Genomic DNA, 19,671 nt, shown 5'->3' with positions numbered 1-19,671 from the left:
CACACAACAGAAAAAGCATCAAAGCCAAAGTGGAAAATCCGTCTAGAACAAAAAATCAAAAAATTAAGGGCAGATGCTAGTAACTTAAAGAACATGCATGAGCAACGGCTTAAAAACAACAAAATCATAGATCGGCTAATCAGAAGATATAGATTGGATACAAGAAACATCAATGAAGCTGTAGAGATTGTAAAACAGCAGATAACAGCAACAGCTAGAAAAATTGAAAGATATGAGGCACGAATCATCCAATATAAACAAAATCAGCAATTTCGATCAGACCAACGGCGTTTTTATCAAAGTCTTAATGTGAATGGTGACACCAAAAGTGAAAAACCAGAAAAGCAGGCCACAGTTGAATTCTGGAAAGAATTGTGGGAAAATGCAAAGGACTACAACAAGGAAGCAAAGTGGATACATGACTTTGAGAAAAGCATTGGCAACAAACAAATGCAAGTATTAGAAATAACAACTGAGATGATCAAAAATCGAGTTAAAAAGGTAAAGAATTGGACATCACCTGGAAAGGACCAATTACATGGTTTCTGGCTCAAATATCTGACCAGTTTACATGCAATATTAGCCAGGCAACTGAATGAAATTTTACAAAAGGGCCAAATTGATGAATGGTTGACAACTGGAAAAACATACTTGATTCAGAAAGATCCAACTAAAGGAACAACACCTGAAAACTATAGACCAATAACATGCTTACCAACAACCTTCAAATTACTCACAGGCATTATTGCAGATAACATGATGGATTATTTGGAAACAAACAACATCTTGCCAGTAGAGCAAAAAGGCAACAAAAGAAGGAGCAGGGGCACAAAAGATCAGCTTCTAATTGATAAAATGATATTAGAAAATTGTAAGAACAGAAAAACGAACTTAAATATGGTCTGGATTAATTACAAAAAGGCATTTGACTCACTGCCACATAGTTGGATCATAAAATGCTTAGAAACAACTGGCATTAGCAAAAATATTACATCCTTTACTGAAAAGGCAATGAAACAATGGAGAACTGAGTTGGCAGTAGGGAATGAGAGCTACGGAATGGTTAATATCAAGCGAGGAATTTTCCAGGGTGATTCACTTTCACCTCTTCTCTTCATCATCGCAATGATCCCATTATCAGTAATCTTAAAAAAAATGAAATTAGGCTACCAAACAGCCAAAAAAGCTGAAAAAATTTCGCATTTACTATATATGGATGATTTGAAACTCTATGGCAAGTCAGAAATAGAAATCCAATCATTGACAAATACAGTCCGAGTATTCAGCACCGATATTTCAATGCAGTTTGGCATGGAAAAATGCGCCACTGTATCCATAAAAAGGGGCAAAATCACTGCATCTGAGGGAATTGAAATGCCCAATGGCCAACTAATTAAATGCAAAGAAAATGAAGCCTACAAATACTTAGGCATTCTGCAGTTGGATAACATCAAGCATGGAGAAGTAAAAACTATTGTCAGGCGAGAGTACACCAACAGAGTTAGGAAAATTTTGAAATCTAAATTGAATGGTGGAAATACAATCAAGGCCATAAATACCTGGGCAATACCAGTTATAAGATACACAGCTGGCATAGTTAACTGGACACAAGCTGATTTGGACCTTTTGGACCGAAAAACCAGGAAACTAATGACAATGCACTACAGTTTACATCCACGTGGTGATACTGATAGACTGTATCTGCCCCGAAAATCAGGTGGCAGAGGATTATTACAAGTGAAGCAAACAGTTGAAGAAGAAAAACATGCACTGGCTGATTATTTAAAAGAAAGTCAAGAACATCTATTAATCGAAGTAAAGAACAAAAATCTACTGAAGGCCCAACAGACAAAACAAGAATACAGAAAAGATGTGAGAGTTGGCAGAACAAAGCACTGCATGGTCAATTTCTGGAAAAAATAAAAGATAAAGTGGACAGTGAACAAACTTGGTTATGGTTAACAACAGGTACATTAAAGAAAGAAACAGAGTCACTACTCCTGGCTGCGCAAGAACAAGCTATCCGCACAAATGTCATTAAGGCCAAAATCGAAAAATCCTCTGATGATGCCAAATGCAGACTTTGTAAAGAAGCTGATGAAACTGTTGATCACATACTCAGCTGCTGTAAAAAAAATTGCGCAGACTGATTATAAATTGCGGCACAATTCAGTAGCACAAATGATCCATTGGAATTTGTGCAAAAATTATAATATTAAAACAGCAACAAACTGGTGGGAACATCAGCCTGAAAAAGTCACCGAAAATCAGATGGTCAAGATCTTGTGGGATTTCCGTATACAAACCGACAAAATACTGGCGCATAATACACCAGACATCACACTGGTTGAGAAAAATAAGGTCACAATCATAGACATCGCAATACCAGGTGATAGCAGTGTCGCCGAGAAGGAACATGAAAAAATCACAAGATACCAGGACTTAAAAATCGAAATTCAACGACTATGGCACAAACCAGCAGTGGTAATTCCAGTGATAATTGGCACACTGGGTGCTATTCCAAGAGCACTGGAATTACATTTAAAACAGTTAAAAATTGACAAAATCACCATCAGTCAAATGCAAAAAGCCGCACTGCTTGGATCTGCACGCATATTACGAAAATACGTTACGACGTCCTAGGCCCCTGGGTGGGGCCCGACTAGTAACCAATGCCAAATCCGGCGAAACAACTGGCCGCTGTGATACAATTGTGTAATAATAATAATAATAATATAGGATGGGTGGCATATAAATTTAATAATAAACAAATAAGAATAATATGGAATAATATAAAAGTTTTCCCCAAATCCCAATCTGTGACATTTTACACTACAACTCCATTTGTTATGACTTCAAAGTCAAAAATGTTAAGAGAGCTTCCAGCTGTCAACAGAAGAAAAAGTTTTCAGCTCTAATATTATTTTTTTAATACAAATATTTATAATTAGAGTCCACAAGGGTAACATCTTAGGGAAAGTGCCATTGGTAATATATAAAAAAAGAAGTGAGGAAAGGAAACCCTACTTTCATTCAGGAATTATTGAGTCTGTCATCTGTACCTCCATAACTGTCTGGTTTGGCTCTGCAACCAAACAAGATAGACACAGACTTCAAGTGATAATTAGAATTGCAGAAAAAACAATTGCTACCAACTTGCCTTCCATTGAGGACCTGTAGACTGCATGAGTCAAAAAAAGGGCTGAGAAAGTATCTACAGATCCCTCACATCCTGGACATAAACTGTTTCAACTCCTATCCTCAAAACAACGCTATAGGGCATTGCACACCAGAACAACTAGACACAAGGACAGTTTTTCCCCAAATGCCATCACTCTGCTAAACAACTGATTCCCACAATACTGTCATATTACCTACTAAGACTGTAATACTATTCTTCTCTTCCTTCCTATCTCTTCCCACTTATGACTATAACCATGTTGCATGTATCTTTAAAATTCACATTGTTTTATTTGTTTCCTAGTATAATTTGATTGTTTATTAGTAACCTATGACAATCACAAAGTGTTGTATCTTATGATTCTTGATGAATGTATTCTATTGTATTTTTCTTTATGTACACTGAGAGCTTATGCACCAAGGACAAATTCCTTGTATTCCAGTCACACTTGGCCAATAAAAAATCTATTTTATTCTATTTTCAAACTTTTATTATGTCAATATACATCATGCATGTCATTCAAGTTCTGATCAACTGGTTTAGATGTATTTGATTAACCAAAAGCTTTAGTAAGTTGGCATTTCCCTTCGCTAGCTAGGCATTGCTGCTATCAGCCAAGGCAGATTTTTGAGATGGTGTTAAATTCAGAGAGTGAAATCATTTAAAAGATTTCCACAAAAGAGATAAATTCCTTTCGGCTACAAGGCAGACACATGAAAAGGATTTAAACTATAGAGAAGTAATGTCAGATTAGATCAAACATTCTAATCAAACGAGATGTTAACCAAACAGAGCAAGAAAGCCTGTGAAGATGTCAAATAGCTTTTTTCTCCCCCTTCAGTGCTTTTTTGAAGAGTTTGGATTAAAAAAAATGGTTTCAGCTGAAGAAATCCATCCTCAGTTATGAGATTCAAACGGACTAAATTATATGTAAGGATATGTGAGGATTATATGCCACATTTTGACTGATCCTTAAATATTTGACTTTAATCACTTATAGACAACTTTGGCTTTTGCTCTGCCTAACAAAAGAAAAAAAATATTCCACTCTGTGAATGCCAAGGCTTAACTATCTAGCCTTCTATTCATCCTTGCAATCCAATTGAACAAAAGATCCATTTGCAAAATATATGCAGACATCCCTTGTATGTGTTTTTTTTCTAATTCTGACACTTGAAGCTTTATAAATACTTTTAAGAGCCTGTCTGGATTTGAGGGGAGAGGAGAAATGGTTTCTTTTATCAACAATATTATGGTTTCTTATTACAACAATATTATGGGATATTTCACCATTTTCCCCTGCTGTATCTTCAATGAACATCATCCACAAACTTGCAATCAAGAGGGGGACACAATGCCAGTGGAGGCAACTTTGACAATGTAAATAGAGCATAATCCTGATGTGCCCTCATTCTCCATGGTTGCTACATGTAGTCAGGCAATGAACAGCACTTCAGTTTAGAAGAGAGAGAGCGTGGGGAAGGAGTCAAGAGGGCACTCAGCCTAGTATCGTTACACTGTTACAAGCAATCGAAGTCCAGTCCCCCTTAATTTCTGTTGACCCTTATCTAGTGCCCATTTAGTGTTGTTCATTAGCTGATTAGGTTCTTGTGTCTAGGATGCAAGCTCTTTTTGCACCTGAAAATAACCTTCTTTCGTTTTATTGACACTATTAATTTCTAAAGCATGAATTAAAATAGTGATGAATCTTTTTCAACCCAGGTTCAGGTAACTTCCAGGGACAATTTTGCTATATAGTTGTGATGGCTAACTTTTTCTGGACCTAAAGCCCAAAGCGTGCACATGTGCGAATGCGCGTGTACCCCTGAACCTCCAAAATGCAATGTGTGTGCGGTCCCTGCGCATGTGCTGCCCCGTACATGCCCCCTGCACATGTGCATGCCCCCCGCCCACTGTGTGGCAGAGACTCGAAGACCAGCTGGCCAGCAGGAGGCAAGTGCACATGCGTGGCACAGCTGAACTGAGCTGACAGCTCGCACACCCACAGAGAGGGTGCTGTGTGCCACCTCTGGCATATGTTGCCACAGGTTCACCATCACAGGTATATACTTATTTCTTCTGCTTTCATTGCTTAGTTTATGTGACATTCCCTCCTCTATCAATCTTTTCAATCAGAACAGAATATAAATTACGCAATAAAGTAAATAGCCTCATCACATCACATAGACAAATAGCACCCTTTTTATTTTCCAAAACTATCAGCTGATTTTGAGATTAACCTCACGAAAGACTAATCTAAAACTGTCCAAGGAAACACAGTAATGGATCAATGTTAAGTGTGTCAAAGTTAGGTAAACAAACTCTTTGATGTGGTGACAATAAATGTCTCACACAGCACAACTCCCTTTTCATCCTCCCTCTTTCATCTGTAATGCTTCGAACTGTGTTAATGAGAATTCATTCTCTGGATGGCGGAAGCGAAAGATTTACTATTAAAAACTACCAAATCTTGGCTAGTTTCTTTTAAAGCATAGGAACCAAGAAAAAGATAATGCCGGCACTATTAATAATAGCTACAATGGGAGCCTAATTAAAATGGTAAGAAACACACAGGAAATAATTGGCAAATCGAAATAACTTTTTTTTAAAAAATCACTTCTTTGGTGGCTGCCAAGTTCTGCATTGCCTTTTTTTTGCAAGCAAATCCTTTGCTACCTAGAGATTTCTGAAACCATTAAAAAGTTGGCCATAGTTTCTTTATGATGCCCAAAAGTATTTTAGTAAATTGGACCTTAATTGGAATCTTGCCTTGTAAGGTGATTGCTATTTGCAGCATCCAATGGAAGGGTTACTCATTAAAAACAATCCTGGGAATAGTGATTATTCTTCAGATAATCAATGTGCATTTGGCCTTTTCAAATACATCAAATGAAGAAGAGTCAATGGTCTTCAGTCCTCTCTTCCCCTTTCATGTTCTCACCACCATTCTTGGTAAATGTTTAAGATTCAGAACTCTGTGAATTGACTTCTACAGCTGTAGGCCCTCCCCATCTGTTCATGAAGGTTGTCAAGACAAGTGTTGATCTTGTTATTCAGTTGCTAAGTCCTGTGTGACTATTCATGATCCAATGACCCATAGCATGTCAGGTCCCCTGTCCACCACTCTCTCTCTGAGTTTTCCCAAATTCATGTTCATTGTGCTGATGACACTATCTAACCATCTCAACTTCTGCCATCCTCTTCTCCTTTTGCCTTCCATCTTTCCCAACATCAGGGCCTTCTCCAAGGAGTCTCATTACGTGGCCAAAGTACTTGAACTTCAGCTTCAGCTTCTGTCCTTCCAAAGGACAATCAGGGTTGTTTTCCTTTAGGATTGGCTAATTTGATCTCCTTGCAATCCAAGGAATTCTCAAGAGTCCTCTCCAACATGATAATTCCAGACAAGCATGTTCACTCTCAACTCCCCTTCAATTGAGAGTGAACACGGTTGTTTTGAATTGTGGTGTTAGAGAAGAAGACGCTTGAAAGTAGATGTAGATACTACATGTTCTTTGAACTCTTGAAGGCAGCTTGTGTACTCTCTGCATAAAGAGAAGTTACATTTTGAATTGATTTTTGCTTACTTGTTAGTGTTGTTAGTGTAAACTTTTGTTTCCTACAAAGGTTCTTGGAGTCTGGAAATTTGGTCAATAAAACGAAGAAAGAACATTGCAACATATAAGCCTATATTTGATCTGACATATGTTTAGATCATCGCCTTTCCCTGCCCTTGTATTTGTTTTATTGATTGGTCCTTGGTTGTAGACCTTATCCTTTTAAAAAAATAAAATAAAAATCTACCAGGTCATTGAACGTTAAACAGTTTATAATCAAACACAGATACTAAATCTTCCTGTAAAAGAGGGGTGGGTGGGAATGTTCTTTCTGATGTACAAGATTCTGTTATTGTAACCTTACAACCTTACATAAATTAGAATTAGCTCATTAAGCTAAATCTCCTTCCTGGCCTATCTCACAAAGTTAACATCAATCTTGCAAGCCTGCAAGTATATATAGGTAGTCCTCAGGTTACAGCCACAATTGAGCCCAAAATTTATGCTGCTGAGTTTTGCCCCCATTTTCCTGCCACATTTGTTAAATGAATCACTGAAGTTGTTAAATTAGTAACTTAAGTGAATTTAAGTTTAAGTGAATCTGGATTTTGACTTTTCTGACTTTGCTTGTCAGAAGGCTGCACACGTGACCCCAACATCGTCATAAGTATGAACCAGTTGTCAAGCCTCCAAATGTAAATCACATGACCCTGGAGATACTCTCATGGTCATTAAGTGTGAAACATGGTCACAAGTCACTTTTTTCAGTGCTGTTGTAAATTCAAACCGTCATAAAATAAACTTGTAAGTTGAGGATGACCTGTATATCTTTCCCCTATCCTCCACATTTGTGACGGTGAACCTATGCCAGAATTGGCACACGGAGCCATGTCACCTGGCACGTGCAGCCTTTTCTGCATGCCATTTCTGGCATGCATGTGCATACAATGATCAGCTGGCCTTCGTGCATGCGGCAGTGCCAGAAACAGGAAGAACAGGTCTTTCATTTTTTGGCATGTGCATGTGTGCTAGCCAGATGATTGTCAGGCATGCATGTGCATCAGTAACCAGAAGAACTGCATGCGTGCCAGGAACTGGAAGTTCATTTCCCGGCATGTGCATGCCACCTGGGCAGCTCCTCTTCCTGGTTGTGGCTCTGACGAGCGCATGCGCGATCTACATGGGGCAGCCCTTGAAGAGCATTCGGAGACTTCAGCTTGTCCAGAATGCAGCCGCGTGAGCGATTGTGGGTGCACTTTGGTACACCCACGTTACACCTATCCTCCGCGAGCTGCACTGGCTGCCTATTGGTCTCCGGATATGCTTCAAGGTGCTAGTCGTCACTTATAAAGCCCTTCATGGTATTGGACCTGGGTACTTGAGAGACCGCCTGCTGCCAATTACCTCCCAAAGACCCATCAGATCCCAGAGACTTGGCCTCCTCCGGATTCCATCTACTGGCCAATGTCGATTGGTGACCACCCGGAGGAGGGCCTTCTCTGTGGCTGCTCCGGCCCTCTGGAATGAGCTCCCCGTGGAGATTCGGACCCTCACCTCCCTTCAGGCTTTCCGTAAAGCCGTTAAAACCTGGCGGTTCCGGCAGGCCTGGGGTTGACGAGTTCCCTTCCCCGCTCGAATTGTGTGACTGTTGATTATTTTTAATTTTTTTTCTCTGTATCTTGTTTGTTGTGTTGCCTTGTTTGTACTACCCCCCCTCCCTTGGGTTTGTTAGCCGCCCTGAGTCCCTCCGGGGAATAGGGCGGCTTATAAATGCAATAAACCTTAAACCTTCCTTTTCGCCACTTGGTGCCGAAAAGGTTCACCATCACTGCTCTACACATCCCAAGAAACTAGGGAAGGTGTCTTCTGAGCTTCTTCCTCTGTCCACATTTCCGACGTGGGATAAACTGATTTTTATCTAATCATCTCCCTGGAAGCATCTCTTTGACCTGTCTCCTACAGCCACACACATTATGGACATAATATTCATATCAGTACAAAAACAGCTCTGTAACACTCATTAAAGCAAAAGGAACAATAAGTGCAAGAAGAACATCACAACTGCATTGTCTATTATTGATAGCAATAGCACTTAGACTTGCATACTGCCTTACAGTGCTTTTACAGCCCTCTCTAAGAGGTTTACAATTTAGATCCTCATTTTACCCACCTCGGAAGGGTGGAAGGCTGAGTCAACCTTGAGCCTGGTGAGATTTGAACTGTCAAATTGCAGGCAGCCAGCAGTCAGCAGAAGTGGCCTGCAGTGCTGCACTCTAACCACTGCACCACAAGATTTGCTTCTGAATAATGAGCTAAACATCTAATTCTTCCTCCAAAATCTCAGCAACAGGAGTGCGAACAAGAGGTGCAATAAAGCTAAACAGGACTTACCAATAACATAAGCAAGCAACAGGGCCAGTGTGACTGTGATTGCCGTCGCACTCAAGGCGGTGCACTTCCAGTTGCAACATCTATAAGGCTTGTTGAAAGCGAAAGCGGGCCGTGAAAAAGTTGTTCTAGGAAGCGGTCTGGGAGGCGGTGAGTAAACTGTGTTAGAAGTCAGAGGATAGTTCTGACTGGCAGCACTGAAAATCGCTGAAGATCCAGATCCATGTTTAAACAGGAAATGCCTAGATAAAAGAAGACCAAGAGCTAAGTTGGAAAAACCCAGATGGAGGAAGGCAGAAAAAACCCCAGGGGCATTTGCAGCGAGGGCCAACAATGAAATGTGTGTAACGACATCATTATGCAAATGCTGTGACTTAGTTATGCAAATCAGATATGCAGATGCAAGTTCATAATCCTAGCATTTAAATGATGATGCTATTAGGTCCAGTTTGCTGTCCATGGTGCTGGAAATACATTGGGCAGGTCGAATGGTTTCACATAGAGAGAATGCATGGGATTATTAACTGCACATCCGTAGACATGTTCCCTTAATAGTTAATTTAATTCCATTCAATAGAGCTTACTACGGAGAAATCTGTTTCTGATTGCATTTTTTAAAGTATAAAACACATTCTTTCCCATTGATTATGCATTTTTTTAATAAACATAAGCTGCAGCCTATGTACTCTGAGTATGCATTTTACTATTTTCTTTTTAAATTAGATTTTGAGAAATCTGTTTAACTGGCATTAGGAAAAATGTATATTTCACATTCCATGGCCTCTTTCGTTCAATAAATTTTCATAAGGCTGGGTTAGAGTTTATAAAACTTCTGATGCATCCATAGGAAGAGATGGATCCTTGGAGTTACCTTCTGGCCAGTGATGAACAGTCTTCAGACACTGGGCAACCTCATATTTGATAGCTCAAGTGTAATTTCCTCCATGTAAAAATAATTCCAAATTTCAAGAGACAATCATTGTTTATCAAACTTTAGCAATGAAGCCCTTATTTATTTAGTGTATGGTCTACCAGTGTGATGGTGAACCGATAGCATGCATGCCCAAAGTGGCACACGAAGCCATGTTGCCCGGCATGCATGGCCCTGCCTGTTTGTCTTCTGGGTTTATTTCAGCTGTCCTTCACATACACATTAGTGCCAAAACCCGCTGTGCACATGCACGCCGGGCAGCTGATTGTCGGGTGCGTATGCGTGCCAGAACCCGGAAGTTTCACTTTTCTGGATCACGATTCCTTTGCCTGCGCGACAGTGCTGAAAACCAGACTGAACATGCATGCCGGCCAGCTGGTCGTTGGGCAGGCATGAGCACTAGACCCTGGACATTCGGCTTTTCCAGAACACGCCCCCGATGAGCATATGCAACATTTCCATGCAATCTTTTGGACACTTGGGGCCAAAAAAGTTCGCCATCACTGACCTACCATGTCAGGGAAATCTACAAATGCCAGAGACTGTGCAGTCGTGGCAACCTAATTGCCAGTTCATTCTGTTTGGCATTTGCACACCTATCCTTACTGCACCGCGGAAAGCAAACTAGCTTTACACCAGCTGACTAGTGATGCTCAGGTTGCTGGCTCTTCTCAGTTCCTCCGCTGGTCTCGTCTTGCCTCGTCTTGGCCAGGTACAGCATTGGCTTCTGCTCTCTTGCACACACAAGTGCAGCTAGGGTTTCCCCACTGAAGTGGTACCCCTTTATCTACTTGCAATATGCTTTCAAACTGCTGAGTGGGCAGGAGCCAGGGAACAAGCAATCCGTCTTGCAGAGCTGGGCTCAAACTGCTGGAGTGCAGACCATTTCTGGCTGCTATTTCCAGCATCATTAAGCCATTGGCTTAAGCCATTAAGCCAATGATGCTATTTCCAGCATCATTAAGCCAAGGTGGCGCAGTGGTTAAATGCAGCACTGCAGGCTACTGCTAGATCAGCAGTTCAGCGGTTCAAATCTCACCGGCTCAGGGTTGACTCAGCCTTCCATCCTTCCGAGGTGGGTAAAATGAGGACCCAGATTGTTGGGGGCAATATGCTGACTCTCTGTAAACCGCTTAGAGAGGCCTGAAAGGCCTATGAAGCAGTATATAAGTCTACTGCTATTGCTATTGCTGCTATATTCTTCCCCTGCATCCCCAATCAAGGCCTGCTACAGCTCATATGAACATCACAGAGAACATTGCCAATTTCTAATGTCTTTTGTACTCTTTTCTCTAAGAACGTTGGGTGTCCTGCTACTTTCAAGTGCCATAAGCTAACTGGCTTCTAAACCAAGACTCCAGAATGCTCTTTATTCAATTAATGCAAATCATTTCTAATGTTGAATTAATAACAATTGCAAACCCTTGCTGTTGGTTTTCTTTTGCGGGGCACTAATGGTGCAAGAGAGTAGCACTGATCAAAAGAGAAAACCAGTGAGGAAATATTAAGTGCTTTATTTATACAGCATGTAACATTTCATCATATCTTGCTGCACAATCCATGCAATATATCTGAAGACATATTCTAATCCTCAGGGCAGTTTTGGCATTCACCCAGAAGAAATGCCAACTGCTTCTTAATCTCCATGGTGGTAGCCCAGCTGTGCTTCATGGTAAATTTACTTTTAGATGCTGATTTATTCTCAATATGCTGTAAGAAGCATCTCATCAGTTTGAGAGCATAGGCATCTGTGGGCATGCAGATTCCAGGCTTACACAATAAGCACATGTTGACAATTTGCAGGGGTACTGTTTGAATGCAAGCAACTGCCAGCTTCAACATCCCTTTTAATATTATTGTATACTGAACACTAAGTTCTGAAGGTTGTCCAACATATTTGAAAGTCAACAAATTCTGGAAGAAATTCTTTTGTAAATATGTTTCTCTGAAATTATGTTGTGGACGTCTAGAAGCATATATACCTTGCTTTATAATTTATAATAGTTACTATTTCTTTTTTTAAAAAAATAAGGCAGAACATTGACTACCTTTACGGTGCCTTGGGAGATAATGAATATATTTCCCTTCCCTTCCTAGCAAGCAGGTAACTGGTTGCTGCTGGATGGAGGGAGCAAGGGATTGCAAGAGTGGCTGGGAAACTGTCACAGAACATTCAAAGTGAACATCACATAACTACAGCTGCAGCCCAGCAGAGCTAAAGCAGCTACAACTTTATTTTTAAAAAAATATTTATTAATCAAATGTACGATAATTTCCCCAAACTTTATTCCCTCTGGCATATGGATCCTGGATTTTGTTTGCATTCTGTGAATTAGCCCATTTGAGATATATTGGTTCAAAAATCATTGCCCTATTATGCACTAGTTAAAATGATAGAAACAAGAGCTTTAGTGGCATATACATTATGTTCAAAGTTTTCTGGCTTCTTTACATATTGACATCAAGATGTAGCAAAGAGATATTAAAATCTGGAATAGCCCTATAGACAGGGATAACTAGATTTTGTCTTGGATTCAATTATTATGAGATAATAACTCATAATAATGACAATGTTATTATGTAATGATGATAATGTTAATTAAAGCAATATTAAAAGTAGAATCGTTATCTACTGAGATATCACAAGATGTTACTAACATTGATAAAAGTAAGGGGAAGTTCTCATCAACAATTGGAACACGAAATTACTGGGAAGTTAAGTGTGAGAAATATATGTAACAGAATATTAACTGCAGTGTCTGATTAATTATTTACCCAGTTGAGGTGTTTGCGTGTGTGTGAAGAAGTTAATATTGCATAAAGATTTAATCTATATTTTCAACAATTACCGTTGCAGTTTTGAAATCGACACATCCATTTACACACTAAAAGAGTGAATCTGGGTACTGAAATGCCAATATCTACATACTTTAATACATGAATTTTCTTACGAAATCCATGAAAAAGAATTTAAACCTGCAGATATCAATGTGTTGAAAAACACAAGCCTTTGCTTTTTACTTGTTCCACCGTAATCAATGAGACTTAAAAGGTCTTAACTTCAGCCACATTATGCCTTATATTTTATTAATTTTATATATTCCCTTATATTTCACAGGATAGTTCAAAAACTGTACAAATGAGTAACAGTTGTTGGAATAGGTTCCACCACAAAACCGCGGTAGACTAAAGCGCGCTCGACGAAAGTGCGTACGTGACGTCATCACAGCGCGATGAAAACAGCACGCTGTGAGCGGTAAATTTAAAATTAACGCGAAAACCTTACCCTAACCCCCCCAAACCTAACCCTAAACCTAACCCCAAGCCTAACCCTTAACCTAACCCTAAACCTAACCCTTAACCTAACGCTAAACCTAACGCTAACCCTTAACCTAACCCTAACCCTAACCCTAACGCTTAACGTAACCCTAAACCTAACCCTGACCCTTAACCTAACCCTAACCCTAACCCTAAACCTAACCCTTACCTTTATGTGAATCGGCTTGCTTTAATTTAATTTTAATTTTAATTTAATTTATTTGTAATTTTATTTGTCGCGCTGCTGATGACGTCAGGTACGCGCTTTAATCGGGCGCGCTTTAGTGGACCGCGGTTTTGACGGGTCACGGTTGGAATAAAGGTAAAGATTCCCCTCACAGATATGTGCTAGTCATTCCCGACTCTAGGGGGCAATGCTCATCTAGGCTCTTATGTAAAACTGCTCTCCAGAAACAATGTTGAAAACTGACTTTTGCAAAAAAGAAGGGCTTAGATACAGTAACTTCAAATGGTCTCTAAATGAAAAGTTGTAAGTGATAGAGGTGGAAAAAAATACTCAAATTGAACAGCCAAGAAGCAGATGTAGAAAGACATAAAGAGCTTAGAGAGGAATATGGGAAACACGTCAAAAAGAAGAAAAAAAGCCTAGCAATTAATAATTAAAGCGGCTAAGAGATGCTGGATAGATGATTTTTCAGTGTTGGTGTTGTTTTGATTTGCTTCTCTTTTCCTCTCTCTCTCCCTTCTTTTTGTTTTTAGGTAGGTGACATGATTAAAAGTTAAGTAGGATAGAAAGAAAATGTTTTTTTAACAAAGAATGTTATGATTAAAAGTTAGAATAAGAAAATATAAATAAGAGAAAAGGGGAATATTAGTGTATACACTTTTATATAATAAAATAAGAGCAATAATAAGAGAACATATGGAACAATCAATAGTTACAGATTGCAGTAAAAATATGTATTACTATTAGAAATGTTAGTTGGTTAGTTGGTTTAAAGTAATAACAATGACTAATGCTATTAGTTTTATTTGTATTAGAAAGTATATATACCCAGGTGCCACACTGTTCACGCAATAATATGTTTGTAAAAATAATAAATAAATTAAAAATGTATTAAAAAAAGTTGTAAGTAGAGTAATATATGTACACATACTTGGCACAATGGGAAAAAATATGGTTGTTCTGAAATCTGATGAAAGGCATTTCTGAAGCAAGAGGCCAGCAAAGCAGAGGTGAAATTCAGCAGGTTCTGACAAGTTCTGGAGAACCGGTAGTGGAAATTTTGAGTAGTTTGGATCAGTAAATACCACCTTTGACTGGCCCCTTCCCCATCTATTCTCTGCCTCCCACGTCCCAGTTGATTGGGAGGGAATTGAGATTTTACAGTATCCTTCCCTTCCACGCCCACCAAGCCACACCCACACAACCAGTAGTAAAAAATTTCGAATCCCACCACTGCAGCAAATCCCTCACTCATCTTTCAAGAAGCAACACCAGCAACAGAATATGGGAAAAAAAGAAGAATATGGTAAATTCTGTTTGGGCTTTCTTTCTCATTCTGAGAATGGTCTGAGAATTTTTTGGAGAAAAGATAGCAATTTGATTTTATTCCCCATTTTCTTCAAAACATGGCTATCTATTCTTCCATTAACAAATGTCCAGAGTAGATTGCTGCCAGTCACATGCCAATCAAGAATGCCAATCAGGGGGGTTGGTTTCCCCCTCCCCACAAAATTCTGAATATATTTGTCATTCCATAACGAACAATAATTGCAAAATTAATTCAGAATGATCTCGAACTTAATAGCAAAAGTTCAGACATAAAAAAGAGCAGCTTGAAAATGGCTAAGGAAATGTGTCAATCAGAAATCAGTTTCATTTGTCCTTTAAAGTAGAGATTTTGAATGGGTCGATAAGAAGTGGCAAATGTATTATTTTTAGAAAAGCTAAGATGGTCATTAAGTTAGGCCCCTCAAAGAACTGCTGGCTACAATTTGCTTTAAATTGCTAGTTCAACAAGAGTATTAGCATTCCTTTGCCAGGACAATGTTATTTATTTTCTGAGTATTATTGCCATAAAATGGTGGTGCTTAGATAGTAACAATAGTCTCATAAATCCAACCTTTATCAATCTGGATGAAAACATGCAGAGTTGATAGCTCTATTTTAACACATCAATGATGCCTTTGCTATCTGTCTGATAAAATGGGGCAATCTTTACACAAGAGCAAAAATGCTGAAAATAGCAGTTTGGGCGTTTATAATATGTAAGCACAACTCAGAATATTTATATATACAGTTTACAAAGACAGCAAAAATGAATAACAAAATCAACACTTTTTTCCTCCAGGTAGTGCCTGGAAGGGAACAGATTCCAATCTATCCAAGGGAACCTTTTTTTCCCTTCTTCCATGGTTTATAAATATAACCTATTGGTAGAGACAAAAACAACACACTGTAATGGAAAACTTTGCATTCCTTAATTCAATACAGGTCTTTTTTCCCTGCTATTTTTCCTTCTTTCTCTTTGTTGCTAGCTATTGCAATTAGAAACCTCTGATAAACAGCATGATTTAATACCACTTCATAATTTATATTATAAATATTTAATATCACTTTATAATGCCTTGGTACTTGGAATCCTGCATCCAGTTTTGGTCGCCACAATGTAAAAAAGATATTGAGACTGTAGAAAGAGTGCAGAGAAGAGCAACAAAGAGTATTAGGGGATTGGAGGCTAAAACATATATAGAACGGTTGCTGGAATTGGGTATGTCTAGTTTGATGAAAAGAAGGAGTATGGGAGACATGATAGCAGTGTTCCAATATCTCAGGGATTGCCACAAAGAAGAATAGCTTAACCTATTGTTCAAAGCACCTGAGGGTAGAACAAGGAGCAATGTGTGGAAACTAATCAAGGAGAGAAGCAACCTAGAACTAAAGAGAAATTTCCTGACAGTGAGAACAATTCATCAGTGGAATGACTTCTCCAGAAATTGTGGATGTTTCAGCACTGGAAGTTTTAAAGAATAATTTGGATAATCATTTGTCTGAAATGGGATAGGATTCCCTGAGCAGTGAGGCAGCAGGTTTCCTGAGCAGGGGGTTGGACTAGAAGACCTCAAAGGTCCCTTCCAACTCTAATATTCTGTTATTTGTTATGAAGGGAGCATGGAGTGACACTCATAGGAATATATAGCAGGGAATTCTTGAGCATGACAATCTGGGCATGAAACAGATGTATTTAATTCTTCAACATTGTTTTTGTGAATTAATTGCTCTTAGTATTTATGCTATAGCAAGCCGTAGGTTTTACACACCATTCTGGCAACATATGCCAATATTTTTTTTTTTTTAAAAAAAGATGGTCTCTTATTTTCACAAAAGCTCTTTTAACTAACCAGAAGAGCATCTATCACATTAAATGCAATGGAATTCTGCAATATTTTATTATTTCAGAGCTTAAAAACATATTTTATAGAAAAGCTTTTCTCTTGCAACCATTTCATTCATTCATTTCCTATATATTCAATTCAACCAGGCGACTCTGGGTGGTTTACAATTCAAAGATTATAATTAAAACATCTACAAAAGAAGTAAGTATAAATAGCAAGTGATAGTAATGCTATTAATGATTAAGCAACTATTAGTAATGTTATTTGGCTCTCGAATTAAGGAAGCTCATATCAATTATTAAAGAGCACGATATGGTTATCATGATAACTCCTGGTTTTACAGGACTTATCATTGTTGCGATGACGGGCAACTGGCAACAACTGCTATCTGCCAGAGACAAGAATAGGTATAAATAATATTTTCCAAGTTAGGGAGCAAAAAGCAAGCCCCAGGAAGGGGATGAGTAATTTGGCAATTCACTAAAAAAAGATGTTCAGCCCATGGATGATTCATCTCCTTGGGCTGAGGTTGATAGTAGGAATAAGCCTCAGAGGATGGTGGTACCAGGTTGATCTGGTCTTGGCTCAGGAGTTAAACAAGGTCCAACTGGTTCAGTGCTTGAATTGAATATTCATAGAAAATTCTAGGACTACGACAGTGATGGCTAAATTTTTTCTCCTCGCGTGCCAAAATCACGTGCACGTGTGCAACCATGTGTGTGCATGGCCACACCCATAATGCAATGCACCCCACCCCCTGCACATGTATGCCTGAACCCCAATGCGCATGCCTGACGAACCCCCTGCTCCCTGTTTTGGGACTAGCAGGCCTCCCTGAAGCCTCCCGGGACCCAAAAACAGGGTACAGGCGGATGCCATACCCCTTATGCTCCCCCCACCCCCTGTGCTTGTACGCAAGACCTGCCCATCCCCTGTGCATGTGCGCCCTTCTCCCACATACACTGTAGAGATCTGAAAATCAGGTGGCTGGCGGGAGGAGCGTGCACCTCCACTGTGGAGCTGAGCTGGCTGACGGCTTGCGTGCCTGCAGAGAAGGCTCCGTGTGCCACCTATGCAACATGTGCCATAGGGTTTGCCATCACGAGACTAGGACATCAAAAAACAGACCAGAAGAAGTCTATTAAATGGACTTTTGCAGCTTAGGACATGTCCAAGAGTCAAGCTTGACTTGAAGAAGATTATTCCTTTAAGAGCAAAAATTGTATCTTTGTGTCCATTGTCACCAAAGTGGAAGATGCTAGGAAATAAGGGACAAAGGCATCTATAAACATAGGAAAACCAACAAAATGATGTGCTTTTTTTCCCATACCCTGAAAGTTATACTTATTCCAAAGGGTTTCAAATAAACTTTCCTACATAAGATTATAAGTAAACAACAAAGGGTAAATAACTAAATATGTATTACCTTTATACAAAGAATGACCTCTCTCTCTCCCTGTGTGTGTATATATGGGTGGAAGCATACATACATTTTTAATACAGAAAATAAGAAATTATTCATTAGATTTATAAGGTTGCCCATGTCAGATGCAGGAGTCGTTTGTCAATGCAAACAAGTCAATAAGTATTTAAAATCACTGGAATATTTCTTGTAAAACTACCGTTCCCCCCCAAAAATAAGACAGGTTCTTATTTTATTTTGGCCTTATTTTCGGGGAGGTCTTATTATTTTTGAGGTGCAGGAGGCAACGAATGTGATCACCTCATGGCTGCTGCTGTGTTGCAATATTTTCGGGGAGGGCTTATTTTTTGGGGAGGGCTTATTTTAGTGCATGCACTCAAAAGCCCGATTGGGTTTATTGTCCGGGGAGGTCTTATTTTCAGAGAAACAGGGTACCATATCCACAATCCAGAGTTCTATGTCCCTATGTTGACTTTGTAAGTAAGGCTTCACCCAAAGCTTAGCTTGTTTTAGATATTATTTTTACAATATTTTTCCTTCTTCAATCTTCAGTTTGATAAGCTTGTATATGGAAATGCAATGATATGGTTGCTACTATTAAACTGCAGTCAATCAAGTGCCTTTTGTTTTCTCATTGTAGTTTTCTTGTGAAAGGATTTTCTAAGCAGCACAAGAATAACTGAGGACTCTAAAAAAAAAACTCAAAACCTGTGGAGTTGACTTTTTTAAAAAATGGGTCTACGTATACAAGTTTGAAAGGGTTTGATTGAAAACAGCAGTGCTACATAATAGTCTACCTTTTCTCTTACTTACCTTACAAGACAATGGAACACTGTTTATTTCCAGTTTTAAGTCTCAGTAATTGTCTGCATTATTTTACCAACAGTTTCTCTGTTTATGACTTTGCCTCCTTTAGAGATAATTACGCCAGAAACAGTTGGGCTTTTTAAGCATATTTTTCTCTAAACTCCAGTTTTCAGTTCTAGCCAACTCTAAGCTTTTGCGTGTTAGCAAATTATGTTAGAGCTTAACATATGTATATGCCTAGTCTGTACCCCTTTAAATGAAGACGTTGATGACGACTTGAACAACCATCAGTGAAATATCTTTCTTGCTAGTCTGGGGAATAAATACAAAAACCTGGAAACTGCAAGAGCAATTTCCAACTCTTATGTATAATGAGTTTGTTCAGGTGGAGTCTCTTTGATTGATCTGATATCTTTCTTCCCAGAAACATCTCATCCTGTGGACCAAGTTCCTGTTTATGAGCTAAAGCTATCAAGTGACTCTGTTTCTTTTGCCGCTTTGCTTTCCTCTCTATTTCTTTCCCAGCCTCCCCACAATCTCCTAGTAGTAGTAGAAGAAGCAGAAGAAACAGTAGAAACAGGAAGACAAATAATAGACAGATGATAGACATATAGAGATAGGTATGTGGACAGACAGACAGACAGATAGAAAGAAGGAAGGATGTATATATGTATGTATGGATAGATAATAGATGGATGGATGGATAGAT

General features: G+C 39.0%; 1 protein-coding gene across 1 annotated transcript in view; it reads right to left on the bottom strand.

The window, feature by feature from the left end:
* LOC116516109 (teneurin-1-like) overlaps positions 1-19,671 on the bottom strand; it is a 348,491-nt gene that overhangs the window by 184,092 nt on the left and 144,728 nt on the right. Inside the window, 1 exon segment of the mRNA XM_032228512.1 lies at positions 9,127-9,365. Coding sequence (XP_032084403.1) covers positions 9,127-9,365 — 239 coding nt within the window.

The sequence above is a fragment of the Thamnophis elegans genome, chromosome 12, assembly GCF_009769535.1.
Source record: "Thamnophis elegans isolate rThaEle1 chromosome 12, rThaEle1.pri, whole genome shotgun sequence".
In the NCBI taxonomy this organism is placed as follows: Eukaryota; Metazoa; Chordata; class Lepidosauria; order Squamata; family Colubridae; genus Thamnophis; species Thamnophis elegans.
The sequence above is the reverse complement of the archived record's forward strand: the minus strand, read 5'-3'. Positions and strand labels throughout refer to the sequence as shown.